Source organism: Natrix helvetica (assembly GCF_964273705.1).
Source record: "Natrix helvetica genome assembly, chromosome: W".
Classification (NCBI taxonomy): Eukaryota; Metazoa; Chordata; class Lepidosauria; order Squamata; family Natricidae; genus Natrix; species Natrix helvetica.
Genome location: NC_138555.1, coordinates 85093674 through 85115289, shown reverse-complemented (window position 1 = coordinate 85115289; position 21616 = coordinate 85093674). Strand labels below are relative to the sequence as shown.

General features: G+C 48.8%; 1 protein-coding gene across 1 annotated transcript in view; it reads left to right on the top strand.

Moving 5' to 3' along the window:
- Positions 1-21616, top strand: part of LOC309400696 (arf-GAP with coiled-coil, ANK repeat and PH domain-containing protein 1-like) — a 35331-nt gene that overhangs the window by 12572 nt on the left and 1143 nt on the right. The window contains exons 7-21 of the mRNA XM_081969310.1: positions 36-80; positions 1072-1167; positions 4057-4131; positions 5453-5562; positions 6221-6272; positions 7156-7256; positions 8557-8668; positions 9631-9839; positions 10852-10921; positions 11889-11983; positions 12821-12990; positions 14328-14533; positions 15330-15439; positions 17388-17498; positions 18064-18113. Coding sequence (XP_081825436.1) covers positions 36-80; positions 1072-1167; positions 4057-4131; positions 5453-5562; positions 6221-6272; positions 7156-7256; positions 8557-8668; positions 9631-9839; positions 10852-10921; positions 11889-11983; positions 12821-12990; positions 14328-14533; positions 15330-15439; positions 17388-17498; positions 18064-18113 — 1612 coding nt within the window. The remainder of the gene's footprint in view (positions 1-35; positions 81-1071; positions 1168-4056; positions 4132-5452; positions 5563-6220; positions 6273-7155; positions 7257-8556; positions 8669-9630; positions 9840-10851; positions 10922-11888; positions 11984-12820; positions 12991-14327; positions 14534-15329; positions 15440-17387; positions 17499-18063; positions 18114-21616) is intronic.

Below are 21616 nucleotides of genomic sequence, written 5' to 3'. Positions count from 1 at the left end.
GATTCGAACTCCCGACCCTCCACCCTGTCTTTCAGATCAACGTGATTCAATCCAAGAAGAAATTTGAGATCCTCAAATTCGTGAGTTAACTCCCCTTCTTCAACCGTGGTCTCTTGGACTGCAACGCCCATCATCCCCAACCCAGAAAGGGGAGGGTGTGTGTGTGTCTAGCTTAGTTTTTGGCACACGTTCACAAAGATGGCTTCCGTGAGCTGCCGGAGTAAGGCCTAGCGGAGTGAATTTGAGTGAAATTCGCACTCAGCGCATGGTGCTGACACCGCAGGGCAGTTTTGGCGTGCCGTTTTGCCCCCCCCCCCGGGAATCAACTCCCCCCCAGGGGAATTCTGGGAGTTGAAGTCTCCAGATCTCAACATGACCCCCTTCAAAACATACCAGTAGTTCTTGATTTACAGCGGTTCGTTTAGTGACCCCGCGGAGTTGCAACGGCACAACTGGAACAAGGGTCTGACTTTGGGTCGTTTTTCACACTTGCGACCGTTCCCACAGTGTCACGCCATCGAAATTCAGACACTCGGCAACTGACTCACATTTAGGACGGTCGCGGAGTCCCCCGGGGGTGACGCGATCCCCCCTTTCGCGACCCAAAGTCAGTGGGGAAGCCAGATTCACTTCACAGCCGGGTTGTTCACTTAACAACGGCAGTGATTCACTTAATAACAGTGGCAAGGAAGGTCGTAAAATGAAGCAAAGCGCACTTAGCAAATTTCCTCGCTTGGCAACGGAAATTTTGGTCGTAAGTTGTGGACTAACCGTACAGATATAATCTGCCTTGAGTTGGCCTTTTCATGCCAGAAAAATCTCTTTTTTTTCCTTCTGATTTTAGCTGAATTTTAGCTTTCAGGGTCCCGGAGGAGGAAAATCCAAAAATGGCACCTCTGAGCCCGTCAAAAGTTCCTCCCTCCAAAGTCTGCTATTTTGGGTTGGGTGGCGGGGGGGTTGCCTATTTTATTATCTGCCACTCTCTCCGTTTGCAAAGAACTATTTCAGGGCTCCCCAAATTATTATTTGAAGGGACCTCTGGGGTGGGGGTCTCTCTTTTGATGTCTCCAGGTGTTGTCCTTCATGGAGGCTCAGTCTGTCTTCCTGGAGCAGGGGTCTCACGCCTCCAAACAGCTGGAAGAATATCGCAAAGGCCTGGCGGCTCAGGTGATGAGGGGACTCGCGGTCTTGGAATATTTGATGTTCTGTTATGCTATTTATATTATGTTATTTTTATTTATTTTATTTCATTCCTTTACTTTTATTCTATTTTATTTTTATTTTACTCTACTGCATATTTTATTCTATTTTATTTATTATTATTTATTTTTAGTTATTTTATTCTATTCTATTTTATCATTTATATATTTTATTTATTTTATTTTTTATTTAATTTAATTTTATTTATTTATTTTATTTATTTATTTTATTTATTTTATGAATTTTATAAATTTTATAAATTTTATAAATTTTATAAATTTTATAAATTTTATAAATTTTATAAATTATTTTATAAATTTTATAAATTTTATAAATTTTATAAATTTTATAAATTTTATAAATTTTATAAATTTTATAAATTTTATAAATTTTATAAATTTTATAAATTTTATAAATTTTATAAATTTTATAAATTTTATAAATTTTATTTTTTATTTTATTTCATATTTTATTCTATTCTATTTTATTTCATTCCTTTATTTTCTTTTTCTATTTTTTGCTTTTATTTTACTTTATTATTTTACTTTAGTGCATATTTTATTTTATTCTATTCTATTTTACTTTATTATTCTGCTTTACTGTATATTTTTGTATTTTAATTTATTGACCATTTTACTTTATTTTATTGTATGTTTTATTTCAAATTTTATTTATTTAATAGTTAGTGGCATTTATATTTTATTGCATCTTTTACCTATATTTTAATTTATTGCCCAGCTAACTTTACTTCATAGTATGTTTGGATAGCCGTTTGTCTGAAACGGCATAAGGTTTCCTGCCTAGGCAGGGGGTTGGACTAGAAGACCTCCAAGGTCCCTTCCAACTCTGCTATCGTATTGTATTGTATTGTATTGATTTCTTCTTGATTTTATTTTACTGCATATCTTATTTTATTTGATTGCATATTATTTTATGTGATTGCATTTTTTAATTTGCATTTTATTTTACATGTTTATTTTATTTTGCTGCATATTTTCCTCGATTGCATCTTTTAATTTTATTGCATCCTTTCCTTTATTGCATCTTTTACCTATATTTTAATTTATTGCCCAGCTAACTTTACTTCATGGCGTGCTTTATTTCTTCTTTATTTTATTTTACTGCATGGCTTACTTTATTTGATTGCATATTATCTTATGCGATTGCATTTTTTAAGATTTGTATTTCATTTTAATTTTAATTTGCTGCACATTCTCCTCCATATGGCCTGTTTTATTTTATTGCACATTTTGTTTCTTTTATGTCAATTATTATAAACGCGTGGGGTGTGTGCGTGTGTGTCCAAACGCAAACACTGTTGTGTGTGCATGCAGAGATGCCCTGCCCATTTGGCCAGAATCGAGAGCCAAAGAGGAAATTGATGGAAGAGAACAATCAGAGAAAATCCTGAATAAACAGAAACTCTTGACTTCTTTTTCCTGAGGTGTGAGAAATTTCCTTGCAACAGGAATTGGTTCAAAACCAGGCCCAAAAAAAGGAAAAAAAATTGGTTGGGTGTGATGAGATTTGTAGTCCAAATACATCTGAAGCACAGCAAAACTACCCCTAATCCTCTAGATCAGGAATAACGAAAGTATGGCATGCCTGGCACAGGTGGCACACACAGCCCTCACTGGGGGCATGTGCGCTGTTGCCAGCTGTTCTTCTGATTTCCGGTGCGCATTTGCATGCCGGACAACTGGTCTTCGCGGACGGTGGAAAACGGCCAGAATAACAGCCCAAAAAAACATGCCGTTTTTCCCAGGCATTTTGGGGGCTGTTTTTGGCCCGAAAACCGACCTGAAAACAGGCCAAAACAGGCATGCGCGCGCCAGTCAGCTGGTCTTCCTGTTTTCAGCTCTCCAACACACGCAGGCACACTCGGGCACGTGCGTTCCGGTTTGAGCGCTGGCTGCTGAAAAGATTCGCCATCACTGCCCTACGCCATTTCTGACCGTTGGCAGTCCGGTCTCTTCTTGAAAGCCTCCAGGGATGACCCTGCCACAATTTTTGAATAACGGAGCTGGAAGGGACCTCGGAGGTCATCTAGTCCAGCCCCCCCCTGCCCAAGCAGGAGACCCTACGCCATTTCTGACCGATGGCAGTCCAGTCTCTTCTTGAAAGCCTCCAGGGATGAAGCTCCCACAACTTCCGAAGGCAACTTCTGTTCCATGGGTTGATGGTTCTCACTGTCAGGAAATTCCTCCTTATTTCCAGGTTGAATCTCTTTTTAATCAGTTTCCATCCATTCTTCCTTGTCTGGCCTTCAGGTGCTTTGGAGAATAGCTTGACCTCCTTCCTCCTCTCTGGGGCAGCCCCCCAAATATTGGAAGATGCTCTCCTGTCTCCCCTGGTCCTTCTCTTCCCTAGACTAGCCATGCCTAGTTCCTGCCAACCGTTCGTCGTAGGTTTGATCCTCCCGTCCCCTCATCATCCTGGTTGCTCTTCTCTGCCCTCTTTCCAGAGTCTCAACATCTTTTTGATAGTGTGGGGACCAAAAATGGATGTAGTACTCTAGGTGTGGCCTTACTACGGCTTTAGAATATTAGTACCTCCCTTGATTTTGATTGTATCCCTCTGTTAATGCAATTTAGGATTGCGTTGGCATTTTTGGCCGCCTCTGCACACGGCTGCCTCCTATTTAGTTGATTGACGACTAAGTCTCCAAGATGCCTCTCAAAGTGACCGCTGTTAAGCCAGGTTTCACCCAGTTTACATGTGTCTTTTGGGTGTTTTTTTGCTAAGACTTTACTTTTCTCTCCGTTGAATTTTACCCATTTTACCAAAGCGAGGGTGATTTGGGGGGGGGGGTCTCCATCCTTCCCTTTGCCCTGAGGTTTCCATGTTGCTTTTCAGCTGCATGAGTTGGTCCTGGAATCGGCCCGAGAGAAAAGAGACATGGAGCAGCGACACGCCGTCATAAAACAGAAGGTAAGGGGGTCCCCAGGGAGATGGGGGGGGGGGCTTGGCTGCACCTTTGAGGAGGGGTTGGCGGGGAAGGAAGCCCCCTTCTTGGGTGGGGTGCGAGGGGAAGAGGTGTGGAGGGAGGCGTGGGATCGGCCTTCCCAAGTGACAGCTAGTCCTCAACTGGCAAAACAGTTCGTTTAGGGACGAACTGGAAAAAAAACGACTTAGGGACGTTTTTCAGATTTATGACCGTTTGCATCACAGGATCAAAATTCAGTCACTTGGCAACTGACTCGTACTTAGGACGGTCGCAGTGTCCCGGGTGTGTGTGTGTCATGTGACTTGCGACCTTCGGACCAGCAAAGTCAACGGAGGGAAAACCAGGCTCGCTTAACGACCTTGGGACTAACTTAACAAGGGCTGGGAGTCATTTAGCAATGGTGGCAAGAAAAGTGGTAAAATGGGGGGGGGGAAAACATTCACTTAGCGAAGGTCTCACTTAGCAACAGGAATTTTGGGATCGATTGCGGTCGTAAGTCGAGGACTTCCTGTATAGAAGGGAAGCCTCCAACTTATCCAGGGCTGCAGCCTTAAAAAGAAAGAAAAAATTGCTGTGAAATTTGCAGAATTTTAAAATTCCCCAACGCTTCCTTTTGTGAAAAGGGTGAATCCTCGACTATACGACCACAATAAGAACCGAATAATTCACCCTGAAGCGGTGCAGTTGTTAAGTGAGACGTGGGGTGACTGCACCTGATTTTATGCCTTTTTTCTCGTGGTTGTTGAGTGAAGCAACTCGTGGTGGCCAGCTTCCCTCATTGACTTGAGCCGTGCCTCATTTTATGGCCCTTCTTGGCCGCAGTTGCTCAGTGAATCACAGCAGTTAAGGCGGTCATTAAACGAATCCAGCTTCCCCCTATTGATGTGGCTTGCTGGCAACGCTGCAAAGGGGGATCAGGTGACCCCAAAAACGCTGCAACCGTCGTAAATACAGGCCCAAATTTTGATCATATGACACTGCAACGGTTCCGAGTGCGAGGATCAGTCATAAGTCCGTTACAAACGGTCATACGCCGAGGACTGCCTGTAGAGGCTTCGGCGGAAGAAACATGGACGATGAGTTTCCTGGTCTTGGAGAAGCTGAGTTGTACAGGTGGACATGTAGGTTTAGTACCACAGGTGGAGTGTAAACAGGTGGGAGGAGCTTGTGAAAGAAGGGGCGGGGTTTAGGCCCAAGGGAGGAGTTTCCTGCGATAGCGCGAATAACAAGCGGGATTTGGGCTTCTGTTGGCCAACCAAAGGTCCTTTTGCGTGCAGATTCATGCTCGTTTCTCACCTCCTCCAGGATTTGTCCCAAGACGACGATGTTCCCGAAATCCAGGCCGAACCAGGCCAGGTGGTCACGGAAGGATACCTGTACAAACGGGCCAGCAACGCCTTCAAGACCTGGAGCAGGTGAGCTTAGGTTGCCTTCCCTGGACGATCACACCTGTGTCCTCGCAGAAAGGAGCGTTTGTCAACCTAGGCGACATTAGGACAGGTGGACTTCAACTCCCAGAATCCCCCAGTTCGTTCGATTTAAGGTGGATGGACTTCAACTCCCAGAATCCCCCAGTTGGTTCGATTTAAGGTGGATGGACTTCAACTCCCAGAATCCCCCAGTTGGTTCGATTTAAGGTGGATGGACTTCAACTCCCAGAATCCCCCAGTCGGTTCGATTTAAGGTGGATGGACTTCAACTCCCAGAATCCCCCAGTCGGTTCGATTTAAGGTGGATGGACTTCAACTCCCAGAATCCCCCAGTCAGTTCGATTTAAGGTGGATGGATTTCAACTTCCAGAATCCCCCAGAAAAAAGCGAGTTAGGATTGTTTTTCACACTTACGACCGTTGCAGTGTCCCCGTTAATGACCGTCTTGCTTAGCAAGAACAATTCTAACTCTGGTCATAAGTCAGGGGCTACCTCTGTCAACCTTTGAGGTTGAAGGGAGCCAGGCCCTTCCATTGTTGTAGGTAAGGTAGACTGCTGTGTTCTAGGGAAGCTCTCCTGGTTTGTCCTCACCTTATGTCCCTCCTGCCAGCTTCCCCACTCAACGGCTATGTCTCCATTGCAGGCGCTGGTTCTCCATCCAGAACAATCAGTTGGTCTATCAGAAGAAGGCCAAGGTAAGGGGGTGGGCTGCCTCTGGAGGAAGGTGGGGGGCAGTTTTTATTGGGAGGGGAGGGAGGGAGGGAAGAAGAAGAGAAAAAGGAGGCAGAGGGAGGAGAGATAAAGAAACAGGGAAGGAAGGAAGGAAGGAAAAGGGAAAATAAAAATGAAAGGAAGGAAGGGAAGAAAAAAGAAAAAAAGGAAGAAAGAGAAAGAAAGAGTCGAGAGAGGGTGAAAGGGAGGAAGGAAAGAGGAGAGAGAGGGAGGACAAGAAGGTAGGAGAAGAAGGAAAAGAAGAGGGAAGGTTAAAGAGGAGAAGAGGGGGGGAGGGAAGGAAGGAAGAGGGAGGGAGGCATGAGAAGAAGGAAAAGAACAAAAGGGAGGGATGGATAAAGAAAGGAAAGGAAAAGCAGGAGATGGAGGAAGAGAAAGGAAGGGCAGGAAGAAAGAAAAAGAAAGGCAGGGAGGAGGAAAGGAAGAAAGGAAAAAAGAGGGAGGGAGAAGAAGAAGGAAAAGAAGAGGGAGGGACAAAGAGGAGAAGAGGGAGGAAAGGAAGTCAGGAGAGGGAGGGATGGCAAGAAGGAAAGAGAAGAACGAAAGAGAAGGGGAAAGAGGGATAAAGAAAGGAGAGGAGAAGGAGGAAGAGAAAGGAAAGAGGGAGAAAGGGAGGGAGAGAGAGAAAGAAAAAGGCAGGAAGAAAGAAAAAAGAAAAAAAGAATGAAAGAAAGAAAGAAAGAAGGAAGGATGGGAATGCCAGAGACTTTCATCTGGGTGGGAGTGGGGGGGGGACCATGGCACAGTCCATCTTGGCAGGAGGGGGGGGGGCTGAGGACGTTCCAGACCACTCACGATGCCCCCTTCTTCCTCCCCCCTTTGTCCCCCCCCCAAACAACCTCCCAGGACGTGGTGACGGTGGTGGTGGAGGACCTCCGTCTCTGTACCGTCAAGCCGTGTCCGGATCATGAACGGCGCTTCTGTTTCGAGGTGGTCTCCCCCTCCAAGTGAGTCCCCCTCCCCTCCTCCTCCCAAGGGCTGCCGCAGATCAGGCCATTCCCAGGGCGGGGAGGTCAAAAACATCAAGATGGCGCCAGAGCCCCCACAATCAATTCTCTGTGTGTGTGTGTGTGTGAGAGAGAGAGAGAGACAGCCTTCAAGATTTCTTTGAAAGACCCCACCCCAGATATCTCTGCCCTCCCCCCCCAAAAGAACCATTTTCCTCTCTTTTTTGCCTTCCGTTCTTTGACCAAATTTTTATTTTACTCCAAATTAATAATAATAATAATAATAATAATAATAATAATAATAATAATAATAATAATAATAATAATAGCAACAACAAATGCAAAAGAAAACTAAAGAGATGATTGATAGATATAGAATAAATTTTGATATGGGATTTGTTTTATTAAATAATAGCCGATAACTCAGCCTTGCCCGCGTATTTATTTATAGGGGGGGGGGAAATGTCAGGACCAAACGTAATTTCTAATGTTGGGTTTTCCCCCCTTACCAGAGGGAGCCCCCTTGTGGAGTACTGTGAAGCCGTTACCACTGCAAATGCACTACACTGCACAGTAGAAGCCATTTTATGGAAGTACAGTAGAAGCCGTTTTAAGGCACAACAGGCTGTATCTTAACAGAACACAAACCCCTGGGGGCGTTAGGGGCGTCTTACCCCCACAGTATTTGTTTCCAGAGAGGACGTCATCTGTGTACCAAGTTTGGTTGAAATCGCTCGAGGCCTTCCAGAGTTATGCTGGAACCCATTCATGAATTTTGACATCAACGGATCGTCCTCGGCTTACGACCACGAGGGAGGCCCACATTTTTATCGCTAAGCGGAGACCTTTGTTAAGGGAACTTTGTCCCTTTTTAATCACTTTCCATTGATGCGATTGTGAGGAGAATCACCGCCGTTGTTAAATGAGTCACCCGGATGTGAGGTAAATCGGGCTCTCCCGTTGACGTTGCTTGTCAGAAGGATGCAAAAGGGGACCTTGGGATACCCCATCCGTCATCAATGTGAATCAGCTGCCAAACGTCCAAATATAAATCAGGTGACCGCGGTGGTTGTTGCACTGGTCGTAAGTGTGAAAAGCGACTGCAACGATTGAAATAATAATATAACAGCGGCAGTGACTCACTTAATGACTGTGGTGAGAACGGTTGTAAAACGGGGCAACATTCACTTAACAAGTGTCTTCCTTCACAACAGAAATGTTGCAGTCGTAAGTCGAGGACTGCCCTGTGTTCTCTGTTGGGTCCAGGGTCAAATATCCTCTCCTTCCTGTCTCGCTTTAGGACTTGCCTACTCCAAGCCGATTCGGAGCGCCACCTACAGGCCTGGATGTGCTCCGTCCAGAACAGCATCGCCTCGGCGTATAACGAGGATCGGCCAGAATCCGCTGGGCAGGTAAGACTGGTGGCCGCTCCAGCCCAAGTTGCAACCAAGTCGTTGTAAGAGGCGCGGGGTCTCAAGGTCCTCGTTTCACGACCATTTGTTTAACAATGATTTGAAGTTGCGAAGGCCTTTTTAAAAACTGACACAGCTTGTCCTCACCTTATGACCGTCACACCCCCACTGGGGAAAGAGGAGAAGGAGGGAAGGAAGGAAGGAAGGAAGGAGAGGAGAGGGAAAGGATGACAAGAAGGGAGGAAAAGAATGAAAAAGGAGAGGAGTGAGGGATAAAGAAAGGAAAGGATAAGGAGGAGACGAGGAAGAGGGAGGAAGGAAGGGAGAGAGAGAAAGAGGAAAAGAAGGCAGAAAGAAAGAAAAAAGGGAGGGGGGAGGAAAGAAAGGAGAGGGAGGACAAAGAAGAAGAAGAAGGAAAAGAGGGAGGGATAAAGAGGAGAAGAGGGAAGGAAGGAGAGGGAGGGATGACAAGAAGGGAGGAGAAGAACGAAAAAGGAGGGAGGGATAAAGAAAGGAATGGAGGAGGAGACGAAGAGGGAGGAAGCGAGGGAGGGAGAGAAAGAGGAAAAGAAGGCAGAAAGAAAGAAAAAAAGGGAGGGGGAAGGAAAGAAAGGAGAGGGTCTCTTCCAGTTCTATTCTGATTACATTACCTACACATAAGGTCTCCTGCTTGAGCAGGGGGTTGGACTAGATGACCTCCAAGGTCCCTTCCGCCTCTCTTCTGATCGAATGACCTATTTACCTGAAATCGTCTAGGGTGTTCTGCTTGGGAAGGGGGCTGGACTAGAAGACCTCCAAGGTCTCTTCCAGTTCTATTCTGATTGCGTTACCTACACATAAGGTCTCCTGCTTGAGCAGAGGGGTGGACTAGATGACCTCCAAGGGTCCCTCTTGCGATTGAACCGTCTCCCTGTCCCCGCCGGCGTGAGCTGATGGTGCTTCTCTTGTTCCTCCTGGAGCAGTTTCTGGAGCGGAGTGCCTCCCTGACAGCGGCCACCCTGCAGTCGCCCTCCAGCCGCAAACTCCGGGGCGGGGTGGACAAGCAGGTGGTGGACCAGGTGCAGCGCCTGGAGGGCAACGCCCAGTGCTGCGACTGCCGGGAGGCGGCCCCCGAGTGGGCCAGCATCAACCTGGGCATCACCCTCTGCATCGAGTGCTCCGGCATCCACAGGTGCCTCATTGCAAGGAAGCGACCGGGGTCGGGCTAGATGACCTCTGGGGGGCCCTTACATTTCCCACCCCGTTCCCTGGAAACCCCCGGATGGAGGCTTTTAAGAAGGGATCAGACAACAGTTTGTCTGGAATGGGATGGGGTCTCCTCCTTGAGTCGGGGTTGGGCTAGATGACCTCCAGGGTCCCTTCCACCCCCACCCCTTTCTGTGACTCCTTTGAGCCAGAGGTTGGGCTAGATGACCTCTGGGCTCCCTTCCATCCCCTCTCCCTCCCTGGGACTCAAAGGAGTCGGGGTTGGGCTAGATGACCTCCAGGGTGCCTTCTATCCCCCACTCCGTCCCTGGGACTCCTTTGAGGCAGGGGTTGGGCTAGATGACCTCCAGGGTCCCTTCCACCCTCCCTCCCTCCCTGGGACTCCTTTGAGGCAGGGGGCTGGGCTAGATGACCTCGAGGGTCCCTGCAAGAAAGGACGCCCAAGGGTTCCCGAAGTAGCCACTGAAGGTGGGAGCCGGGCTTACAGGCGGTCCTCGACTTACGACCATCCCTTTAGTGACCGTTCAAAGTTGCAACACATCTGACCGGTTTTTCACACTTACGGCCGTCATAGCCATCCCCCCCCAGGTCACAGGATTAAAAAACTCAGACATTTGGCCGCTGACTCGTATTTATGACGGTCCCAGGTGGGTGGGTGTCAAGCCAAGTTGACGGAGGAAGCCGTATCCGCTTACAAATCTTAACAGCGGGAAAGATTCACTTAGCAACTGAAATAGAGAAGGCGGTCAAAGGAGGGGAGCTTCAACGAATGTCTCGCTTAGCGACAGAAATGTTGTAAGTCGAGGATGGCCTGCGTTAGCTAAGGAGCGGGTCTTGTGGTGTGGGAAGGAGAAGACCCTGGGGCTGGGGTGGAGGGGTCCGTGGCCTGGTATTTGCCACGGTGGTGGGAGGGGGGCCGAGGCTGTTCGTGGCCTGTTGAACGGCGGCCTGATTCCCACCCGCTTTCCCTGCCTTAGGAGTCTGGGGGTGCATTTCTCCAAAGTGAGGTCCCTCACGCTGGACGCCTGGGAGCCAGAGCTGGTCAAGGTAGGGGGGGCCCACAAAGGAGGAACTTTGGGGGGGGTCGTTCAATGGGGGGGGCTAGGAGGGACCCCGGGATGTGGGGGGTGGGCTGCTTTTCTGAAAAACGCCTGCAGAGCGAGGAAGAAAACGGAGGAGGAAGAGATTATTAAAAAGGAAGGAAGAAGAGGGAGGAAGAAGGAGAGGAGGGAGGAAGAAGAGGGAGGGAGGAGAAGGAGCAAAGGAAGAAGGAGGAAGGAGAGGAAGGGAGCGAGAAAGAAGAGGGAGGGAAGAGAAGGAGAGAAAGGAGGAGGAGAAGAAGAAAGGAGCAGGAAAAGAGGGAGGAGAAGGAGGGGAGGAAGGGGAGGAAGAAAGTGAGGAAGAAGAGGGAGCGGGAGGGAAGGAAGGAGGGTAGAAGAGGAAGGAAGGATGGAAGGAAGGAATGGAGAAAAAGGGAAGGACATTTGGGAGGGAGGAGGAAAAGGAAGGGAAGGAAGGAAGAAGAGGGAGGGGGAGGGAGGAGAAAAAGAGAAGGAGGGAGGGAGAAGGGATGAGAGGAAGGGAGGAAGGAAGAAGAGAGAGGAGGGAGGGAATAATAATAGGGAGGGAAGGAAGGAAGGAAGAAGGAGGTGAGGGAATGAGAGGAAGGGATGAGGAAAAGGGAGGGAGGGAAGGAAGAAATGGAAGGAAGAAGGGAGGGAGGAGAAAAGGGAGGGTAGGAAGAGGGGAAAGTAAGGAAGGAGAGGGAGGAAGGAGAGGAAGAAGAGGGAGGGAGAGGAGAAAAGGAAAGAAGGAAGGAGAGAGAGAAAGTATTCAAAGGGAAGGAAGAAGGAGGGAAGGGAGGGAGGGGGGGAAAGTTTCCAGTGTTTGGGGGACACGGCTGCCCAACTCCTGCCAGACACCTTAGCCCCGCCTCTTACTCCTCCGCTCCTCTTCCCCTACTACCCGGAGGAGGCCGGAGCCTGAGATTCAGCCCCTCCCTTGTCTCCCGCAGCTGATGACGGTGCTGGGCAACCGGGTGATCAACCAGATCTACGAGGCCAGGGTGGAGGAAATGAACATGAAGCACCCCCAACCCGGAAGCTCCAGGTGCGAATCCCCCTCCCCGCCCCCCCTTCTATCAAAATCCCCCCCCCGATTGTCAATCAAGGCTGTCCATCACCTAGGTTGAATGACGGCAAGCTTTTTCCCCCTTTTTTGCTGTCTCTGCCCTTGACCTCCAGGGGGCGCAGCTCCCCTGGATAGCTGCAGTTCCGGGCTTTGGCCTCTAGGTGGCCTCGCGGGACACCGCTGGACCACCTGTCTGGCCCTCCTCCAACAGATGTCTGGTCGCTCCCTTCTTTCTTTCTTTCCTTCCTCCCTTCCTCCTTTCTTCTTCCCCCTCATCTTCCTTCCTTTCTCCCTCCCTCCCTATTCTTTCTTTTTCCTTCCTTCCTTCTTTCTTCCCTTTCCTAAGTTCCTTCTTTCCCCCATTCCCTTCCCTTCCTTCATTTTGTCTATTTTCTTTCTTCCTTCTTTCTTTCTTTCCTTCCTCCCTTTCTCCTTTCTTCTTCGCTCTCATCTTCCCTATTCTTTCGTTTTTCTTTTTTCTTCCTTCCTTCCTTCTTTCTTCCCTTCTTTCCTTCCTTCTTTCCCCCATTCCCTTCCCTTCCTTCTTTTTGTCTATTTCCTTCCTTCCTTCCCTCCCTCCCTCTTTCTTTCTTTCTTTTCTCCCTTCCTTCCTTCCTTCCTCCCTTCTTCTTCCCCCTCATCTTCCTTCCTTTCTCCCTCCCTCCCAATGTGGAGAACCATGCCCTAAATCTCACGTCCCTCCCCCTCTCCCCACCCACCCCTCCCAAGGTTCTGGGTGCGAGAGGATGACAGGTCACAATTCCTCCTTCCGAAGAACAAAAAACGGAAACATGACAGCTGTCATTCTTTCTCCAGATCCGAGAAGGAAGCCTGGATCCGGGCCAAATACGTGGAAAGGAAATTTATCACCAAGTTCCCCAACTCCGGGGCGCCCCCGAGCCGCAGCAGAGAGCCCGGGGGGCAGGAGAGATCCCCGCGGCCCTTCCCCAAGCCAAAGCCCCCGGGCCAAATCCGCCGGGGCCCAGGTAAGGAAAAGGAGGAGGGGTCTCTTCTGTGGGATCGAGTGAGGGCGCGGTGGATCCCCTCCCAAGAACAAACCAGGGGACCCTGATACGGTTATAGTTACTGCTGGTCCTCAAGCTACGGCCGTTTGTTACGAGACAGTTTGAAGCTACGACGGTCCTGAACCAATGGAGTTCCGCCCGTCCCGGCGTCCCCAGGGTCACGCGATCATGACCAAGCGGGGGCTTGGGAATCTGTTCGCGCTCTCGACGCGGCTGCCACAAGCGTGCTGGGATCGTGCGATTTCCCTTTTCTAAGTTGTCCCACAGGCTTCCCCAGAAAGTCAGTGGGGAAGCCAGCAGGGAAGTCATTGGAGGGTGTTTCCTTCGGCCCCGTTCCCCCTGCGCCAGCCGCTTATGCGCTCCCGCACACCCTCCGTGGGCCTCTTGCGCCTCACTTTGCACCCTCACAACTCTTACATAACTGAGCCATGCTGGAGCATCCTCCTTCCCTCCCTCCCTCCCTTCCTTCCTTCCTTCCAACTTCCTTCTTTTCCACCTTCCCTTCCTTCCTTTTGTCTATTTCCTTCCTTCTCTTTCTTTCTTTCCTTCCTCCCTTCTTCCCTTCCTCCTTTCTTCTTCCCCCTCATCTTCCTTCCTTTCTCCCACCCTCCCTATTCTTTCTTTTTCCTTTTTCCTTCCTTCCTTCTTTCTTCTTTCCCCCATTCCCTTCCTTCCTTCCTTTTGTCTATTCCCTCCCTCCTTTCCTCCCTCTTTCTTTCTCTTTCTTTCCTTCCTCCCTTCCTCCCTTCTTTCGTTCCTCCCTTTCTCCTTTTTTCTTCCTCCTCATCTTCCTTCCTTTCTCCCTCCCTCCCTCCCTATTCTTTCTTTCTTTTTCCTTTTTCCTTCCTTCCTTCTTCCTTCCCTTCTTCCTCCTTTCTTCTCCCCCCTCATCTTCCTTCCTTTCGCATTCTCTATTCTTTCTTTCTTTTTCCTTTCTTCCTTCTTCCTTCTTTCCCCCCTTCCCTTCCCTTCCTTCCTTTTGTCTTTTTCTTCCCTCTCTCTTTCTTCCTTCCTTCTTTACTTTCATTCTTTCCTCCCTCCCTCCTTTCTTCTTCTCCCTCATCTTCCTCCTTTCCTCCCTCTCTATTCTTCTTTTCTTTTCTGACCACAAAGTAACCATTCTTCCATTCCTGACCTTCCAGGTCTGAAATCGCCAGGAAATCAGAGCCGCAGTTTCCCTTAGCGCCCGCTCCCTTTAACGACCGACTTGCTGGTCCCCACCATGGTCGCTAAACGAGGATGACCTCTAAGTCGCTTATTTTCCCCTTCCCCCCCCCCCCCCCGCCTTTCTCTCTTAGGGCTCCGCGAGGGACTCTCTCCGAGCCGGGCAGCTCCAGCCTCCGAGGACCTGCGCCATTTGCATCCCGGCGCCCTGCTCTACCACGCGGCCGGAGCGCCCCCTAGCTTGCCCATCATGTCAGACGCTCTGGCTCACGGGGCCGACGTTAACTGGGTCAACACGGGCCAGGATAGCCGGACTCCGCTGCTCCAGGCTGTGTCTGCCGTGAGTCTGCATTCCTTGGGGGTTGGGAGTGGGTGATGGGTTACGGTCTCCCCCAGCAGGAGTGGGGGCTGTGGGGTGGATTAGCATAAAGACAGTCCTCGACTTATGACCGTTTCATTTAGCGACCGTTCAAAGTGACGACGGCTCTGAAAAATGGGACTTACGACTGGTTTTTTTTTAGCAACCGTTGGACAAGTTGACGGGGAAGCCCGCTTCACTTAACAACTGCTCTGAAAAATGTGACTTATGACCATTTTTATGACTTACAACCGTTCATTTAGCAGCCGTTCAAAACGACGGCTCTGGAAAACGGGACTTAGGATCGGTTTTTCACACTTAACGACACTCGCAGCGTCTCAGGGGGTCACGTGGCCCTCTTTTGCGACCGTCGGACAAGCAGAGTCGACGGGGAAGCCCGCTTCGCTTAACGACCACGGGACTAATTTCACAACTGCATTGATCCCCTGAACCAGCCTATGGCCAGAAAGGGCGGCAAATGGGACACCGCTGTCTCGCTTAGCCACAGAAATTCGGGGGAGGGGGGCGCGTTGTGGTCATAAATCGAGGACTGTAATTGGACCATAACCCATTTTGTTGCCGTTAAGCAAGGCCCAAACTCGGCTTTTATGTAGCCTCTGAGCATGTGCAGTGATTTCAACTCCTTGAGGTGTCATGGCAGGTGCATAAGAGGGAGGGGCTTGTTGAGTGACATCCCTCAGGGGGAGGAGCTTTCTCCAGGTTGTCCCGCCTCCTCCTTTTCTACGGAACGGCATCTCTTTGTGTTGTTTTTGCGCAGAATTCGCTGCTGGCGTGTGAATTTCTTCTCCAAAACGGGGCCAACGTCAACCAGAGCGACTCCAAAGGACGGGGGCCCTTGCATCACGCCACCATCCTGGGCCACACCGGGTAGGATCCTGGGTTGGCACCTCCGCCTGGCGCATTCCTCGTGGTGCCTCTGCCGGGGAGGGGGTTTTAAGGTTATTTGAAAGCCATAGAAGAAGGGGAAGGGGAGAGGAGAGAATAGAGGATGGAATGGAAAGAGAAGAATAGATTAGACTGGACTAGACTGGACTAGAATAGAATAGAATAGAATAGAATAGAATAGAATAGAATAGAATAGAATAGAATATACAATACAATACAATACAGAAGAGAATTCAGAATTAGAAGAGAAGGGAAGATAAAAAGTATAGAGAATAGAGAACAACAAAATAGAATAGAATAGAATAAAATAGAGAATAGAATAGAATAGAATAGAATAGAGAATAATATAGAATAGAATAATAAAATATGGAATGGAATGGAATAGAATAATGGAATAGAATAGAATATGAATAGAATAGAATAAAAATATAATATAATAGAGAAGAGAATTCAGAATTAGAAGAGAAGGGAAGAGAAAAAAGAGAATAGAGAACAACAGAATAGAATAGAATAGAATAGAATAGAATAGAGAATAATATAGAATAGAATAATAAAATATGGAATGGATTGGAATAGAATAATGGAATAGAATAGAATAGTATATGAATAGAATAGAATAAAAAATAGAATAGAATAGAAATAGAATAGAAAATAGAATAGAGAAGAGAAGAAAATTCAGAATTAGAAGAGAAGGGAAGATAAAAAGTATAGAGAATAGAGAACAACAGAATAGAATAGAATAGAGAATAATATAGAATAGAATAATAAAATATGGAATGGAATAGAATAATGGAATAGAAAATATAATATAATAGAGAAAAGAAGAGAAGAGAATTCAGAATTAAAGGGAAGGGAAGAGAAAAAGAATAGAGAATAGAGAACAACAAAATAGAATAGAATGGAGTAGAATAGAATAGAACAGATAATAAAATATAGAATTAGAACAGAATAAATGTAAAGGTAATAGAATTAAAAATAGAATAGGATAGAATAGAATAATAAAATACAGAATGGAATGGAATGGAATTCTATAATCTCGGATCAATTAACCAGTGGAACAGCTCGCCACCAGAAACTGATTTCGAAAGAAACGCCTCAGCTGCTTACAATACATGGGGGCTGAATTACAGACTCGACTTAACCAGTTCATTTAGTGACTGCTCAAAGTTATGTCAACAGCACCGAGAAAAATGACTTACGACTTATTTTGGGCAAGTTTAAAAGAGATAAAACTTCAACTCCCAGAATTCCTCAGCCTCCTTGCTTTGGCTTATCTGGGGAATTCTGGGGGTTGAAGTCCACGCTCCTTAAAATGGCCGAGGTTGAGCTGGCTCGAATCAGAGGTTTGCAAAAGCTGTGAGGTTGGGGATGATGGGTGTTGAAGTCGACCAGGGAAAGATGGCGCTTGTAATACATCGCTCTGGGTTTTCGCAAGCGATTTGCACTCATTTTGTTGGTGTTTTGGGGTATTGTGCTGTGTGATACAGGTAGTCCTCCACTTACGACCATTCTCTTAGTGACCGAAGTTGCAACGCCACTAAAAAAAGCGAGTTATTCACACTTACAACTGTCGCAGCCTCCACGTGTCCAAGTGATCAAAATTCAGAGGCTTGGCAACTGGCATGTACTCACGTGTCCCGGGGTCACGCGATCACCTTTTGCGACCACGGGGAAGCTGGATTCGCTTAACGACCGTGCGACTTGCTTAACAACGGGGGTTCTCGGGCAGACGTTTCATTAGCAAATTCACTTCAGGGATTCACTCAACAGCAACGGCAGGAAAGGTTGCCCGGTGGGGCAAAACCACATGAAGGCCTCGCTTAGCGGCAGGAATGCCGGGGCTCGGTTGTGGTCGTAAAGCGAGGACTACTTGAAATTATATGTTTTTTTAAAAAAATTTGGTTCGTCCCATTTTTCCTTCCCATCGCAGGCTGGCCTGTCTGTTTCTCAAACGTGGTGCCAACATGAATGCGGTCGATGGGGAAGGCAAAGATCCCCTTGGCATTGCCATCGATTCGGCCAACGCTGACATTGTGACCTTGTAAGGAGGGGGGGCGCCAGGGCCCTGGTGCCAATCTTGGCCTTGGAGGAAGGGGGGACATGTTGGGAGGGGGTGGGGGGGTCTCGACACTCTTGGCTTTCCCGAAACCCCCCCCCCCTTTGCAATTTGGAGAAAGGAGGATAATGAGTCGGGGTCCCAAAAAGTGGATTTGTTGCATGGAATGGGCCCCCCAGGGGCCATCCAGACCCTCCCTCTCATTTGGGGGACGGGTGTGTGTGTGTTCTGTGACTGGGTTTTAAGATCGGAGAAGATTTCCTGGCCCTTTGAGCATGTAAAGGACTGAAGACAGCCGGGAAGATTCCCACTTGGATCTTACAAGTGGGAGTTTCTGAATAGTCTCCTAGGGCGGCCCCGGAAAGAATGCATTGCAGTAGTCTAGTCGCCCTTATATTGGCACTCTCCATGTGCAAGTCCCCAAATTTCCCCTGTTAGCAGGGTATTTTTTTTGGGGGGGGCGCCCTGTTTATAACAAGGCATAACCAGGATAAACGTAACATTTGGGGAGGGAGTAAGACTATTTGACTTCTTCCTCCTCTCTCGACAGGTTGCGACTGGCCAAGATGCGGGAAGCCGAAATGGCCTTGGGCCAGTCAGGTGAGTCGTGCCCTCTGTAAGAAGGAATGGAGGAATGGAGGGGGGGAGATGGAAGAGGGAGGCCGACTCGGCTCTAATGCAGACCCTCCTTTGCCAAATGTGAATTTTCCGATGAAAAAAGTGCCTTTTAGGCCTAGAGCAGGACTAGAACTCACCTTCTCCTGGTGATTGGCCCAAAGTCACCCAGCTGGCTTTCATGCCTAAGGTGGGACTAGAACTCCCAGTCTCCAGGTGATTGGCCCAAAGTCACCCAGCCTGTTTTCATGCCTAAGGTGGGACTAGAACTCCCAATCTCCTGGTAATTGGCCCAAAGTCACCCAGCTGGCTTTCATGCCTAAGGTGGGACTAGAACTCCCAGTCTCCAGGTGATTGGCCCAAAGTCACCCAGCCGGTTTTCATGCCTAAGGTGGGACTAGAACTCCCAGTCTCCTGGTAATTGGCCCAAAGTCACCCAGCTGGCTTTCATGCCTAAGGTGGGACTAGAACTCCCAGTCTCCAGGTGATTGGCCCAAAGTCACCCAGCTGGCTTTCATGCCTAAGGTGGGACTAGAACTCCCAGTCTCCAGGTGATTGGCCCAAAGTCACCCAGCCTGTTTTCATGCCTAAGGTGGGACTAGAACTCCCAGTCTCCTGGTAATTGGCCCAAAGTCACCCAGCCTGTTTTCATGCCTAAGGTGGGACTAGAACTCCCAATCTCCTGGTAATTGGCCCAAAGTCACCCAGCTGGCTTTCATGCCTAAGGTGGGACTAGAACTCCCAGTCTCCAGGTGATTGGCCCAAAGTCACCCAGCCGGTTTTCATGCCTAAGGTGGGACTAGAACTCCCAGTCTCCTGGTAATTGGCCCAAAGTCACCCAGCTGGCTTTCATGCCTAAGGTGGGACTAGAACTCCCAGTCTCCAGGTGATTGGCCCAAAGTCACCCAGCCTGTTTTCATGCCTAAGGTGGGACTAGAACTCCCAATCTCCTGGTAATTGGCCCAAAGTCACCCAGCTGGCTTTCATGCCTAAGGTGGGACTAGAACTCCCAGTCTCCAGGTGATTGGCCCAAAGTCACCCAGCCGGTTTTCATGCCTAAGGTGGGACTAGAACTCCCAGTCTCCTGGTAATTGGCCCAAAGTCACCCAGCTGGCTTTCATGCCTAAGGTGGGACTAGAACTCCCAGTCTCCAGGTGATTGGCCCAAAGTCACCCAGCTGGCTTTCATGCCTAAGGTGGGACTAGAACTCCCAGTCTCCAGGTGATTGGCCCAAAGTCACCCAGCCTGTTTTCATGCCTAAGGTGGGACTAGAACTCCCAGTCTCCTGGTAATTGGCCCAAAGTCACCCAGCTGGCTTTCATGCCTAAGGTGGGACTAGAACTCCCAGTCTCCAGGTGATTGGCCCAAAGTCACCCAGCCGGTTTTCATGCCTAAGGTGGGACTAGAACTCCCAGTCTCCTGGTAATTGGCCCAAAGTCACCCAGCTGGCTTTCATGCCTAAGGTGGGACTAGAACTCCCAGTCTCCAGGTGATTGGCCCAAAGTCACCCAGCTGGCTTTCATGCCTAAGGTGGGACTAGAACTCCCAGTCTCCAGGTGATTGGCCCAAAGTCACCCAGCTGGCTTTCATGCCTAAGGTGGGACTAGAACTCCCAGTCTCCAGGTGATTGGCCCAAAGTCACCCAGCCTGTTTTCATGCCTAAGGTGAGACTAGAACTCCCTGTCTCCCGGTGATTGGCCCAAAGTCACCCAGCCTGTTTTCATGCCTAAGGTGAGACTAGAACTCCCAGTCTCCCGGTGATAGGCCCAAAGTCACCCAGCCTGTTTTCATGCCTAAGGTGAGACTAGAACTCCCTGTCTCCTGGTAATTGGCCCAAAGTCACCCAGCTGGCTTCCATGCCTAAGGCGGGACTAGAACTCCCAATCTCCTGGTAATTGGCCCAAAGTCACCCAGCTGGCTTTCATGCCTAAGGTGAGACTAGAACTCCCAATCTCCTGGTGATTGGCCCAGAGTCACCCAGCTGGCTTCCATGCCTAAGGTGGGACTAGAACTCCCAGTCTCCTGGTAATTGGCCCAAAGTCACCCAGCTGGCTTTCATGCCTAAGGTGAGACTAGAACTCCCAGTCTCCAGGTGATTGGCCCAAAGTCACCCAGCCGGTTTTCATGCCTAAGGTGGGACTAGAACTCCCAGTCTCCTGGTAATTGGCCCAAAGTCACCCAGCTGGCTTTCATGCCTAAGGTGGGACTAGAACTCCCAGTCTCCAGGTGATTGGCCCAAAGTCACCCAGCCTGTTTTCATGCCTAAGGTGAGACTAGAACTCCCTGTCTCCTGGTAATTGGCCCAAACTCACCCAGCTGGCTTTCATGCCTAAGGTGGGACTAGAACTCCCAGTCTCCCGGTGATTGGCCCAAAGTCACCCAGCCTGTTTTCATGCCTAAGGTGAGACTAGAACTCCCTGTCTCCTGGTAATTGGCCCAAAGTCACCCAGCTGGCTTCCATGCCTAAGGCGGGACTAGAACTCCCAATCTCCTGGTAATTGGCCCAAAGTCACCCAGCTGGCTTTCATGCCTAAGGTGAGACTAGAACTCCCAATCTCCTGGTGATTGGCCCAGAGTCACCCAGCTGGCTTCCATGCCTAAGGCGGGACTAGAACTCCCAATCTCCTGGTAATTGGCCCAAAGTCACCCAGCTGGCTTTCATGCCTAAGGTGGGACTAGAACTCCCAGTCTCCAGGTGATTGGCCCAAAGTCACCCAGCTGGCTTCCATGCCTAAGGCGGGACTAGAACTCCCAATCTCCTGGTAATTGGCCCAAAGTCACCCAGCTGGCTTTCATGCCTAAGGTGGGACTAGAACTCCCAGTCTCCAGGTAATTGGCCCAAAGTCACCCAGCTGGCTTTCATGCCTAAGGTGGGACTAGAACTCCCAGTCTCCAGGTGATTGGCCCAAAGTCACCCAGCTGGCTTTCATGCCTAAGGTGGGACTAGAACTCACCAACTCCTGGTGATTGTCTCAAAGTCACCCAACTGACACCTTAAGTGGAACTAGAACTCACCATCTGTGATTGGCCCAAAGTCACTCCACTGGCTTTCATTCGTAAAATAGAACTAGAACTCACTGTCTCCTGGTTTCTTGCCTCTTCTTTGAGGCAGCCCCTCCAATATTGGAAGACTGCTATCATGTCTCCCCTCGTCCTTCTTTTCATTGAACTAGACGTCCCCAATTCCTGCAACCGTTCTTCGTATGTTTTATCCTCCAATCCTCTAGTCCTCTTTGTTGCTCTTCGCTGCACTTTTTCCAAAGTCTCCACATCCTTTTTCTGTAAACATCGTGGCGACCAAAACTGGACGCCGTATTCCAAGCGTGGCCCCACCAAGACGTTAGAATAAAATATCTTTGTCCAAGGCATTCAAAGAATCTACCGAAAAGCGATAGAAAAAATTCAGAAGAAAAGATACAAGACGTATAAAAAGAAGAAAAAGAGAAACGAATATCTAGGAATTGGAGATTAGTCGAATGAAAGGAAAT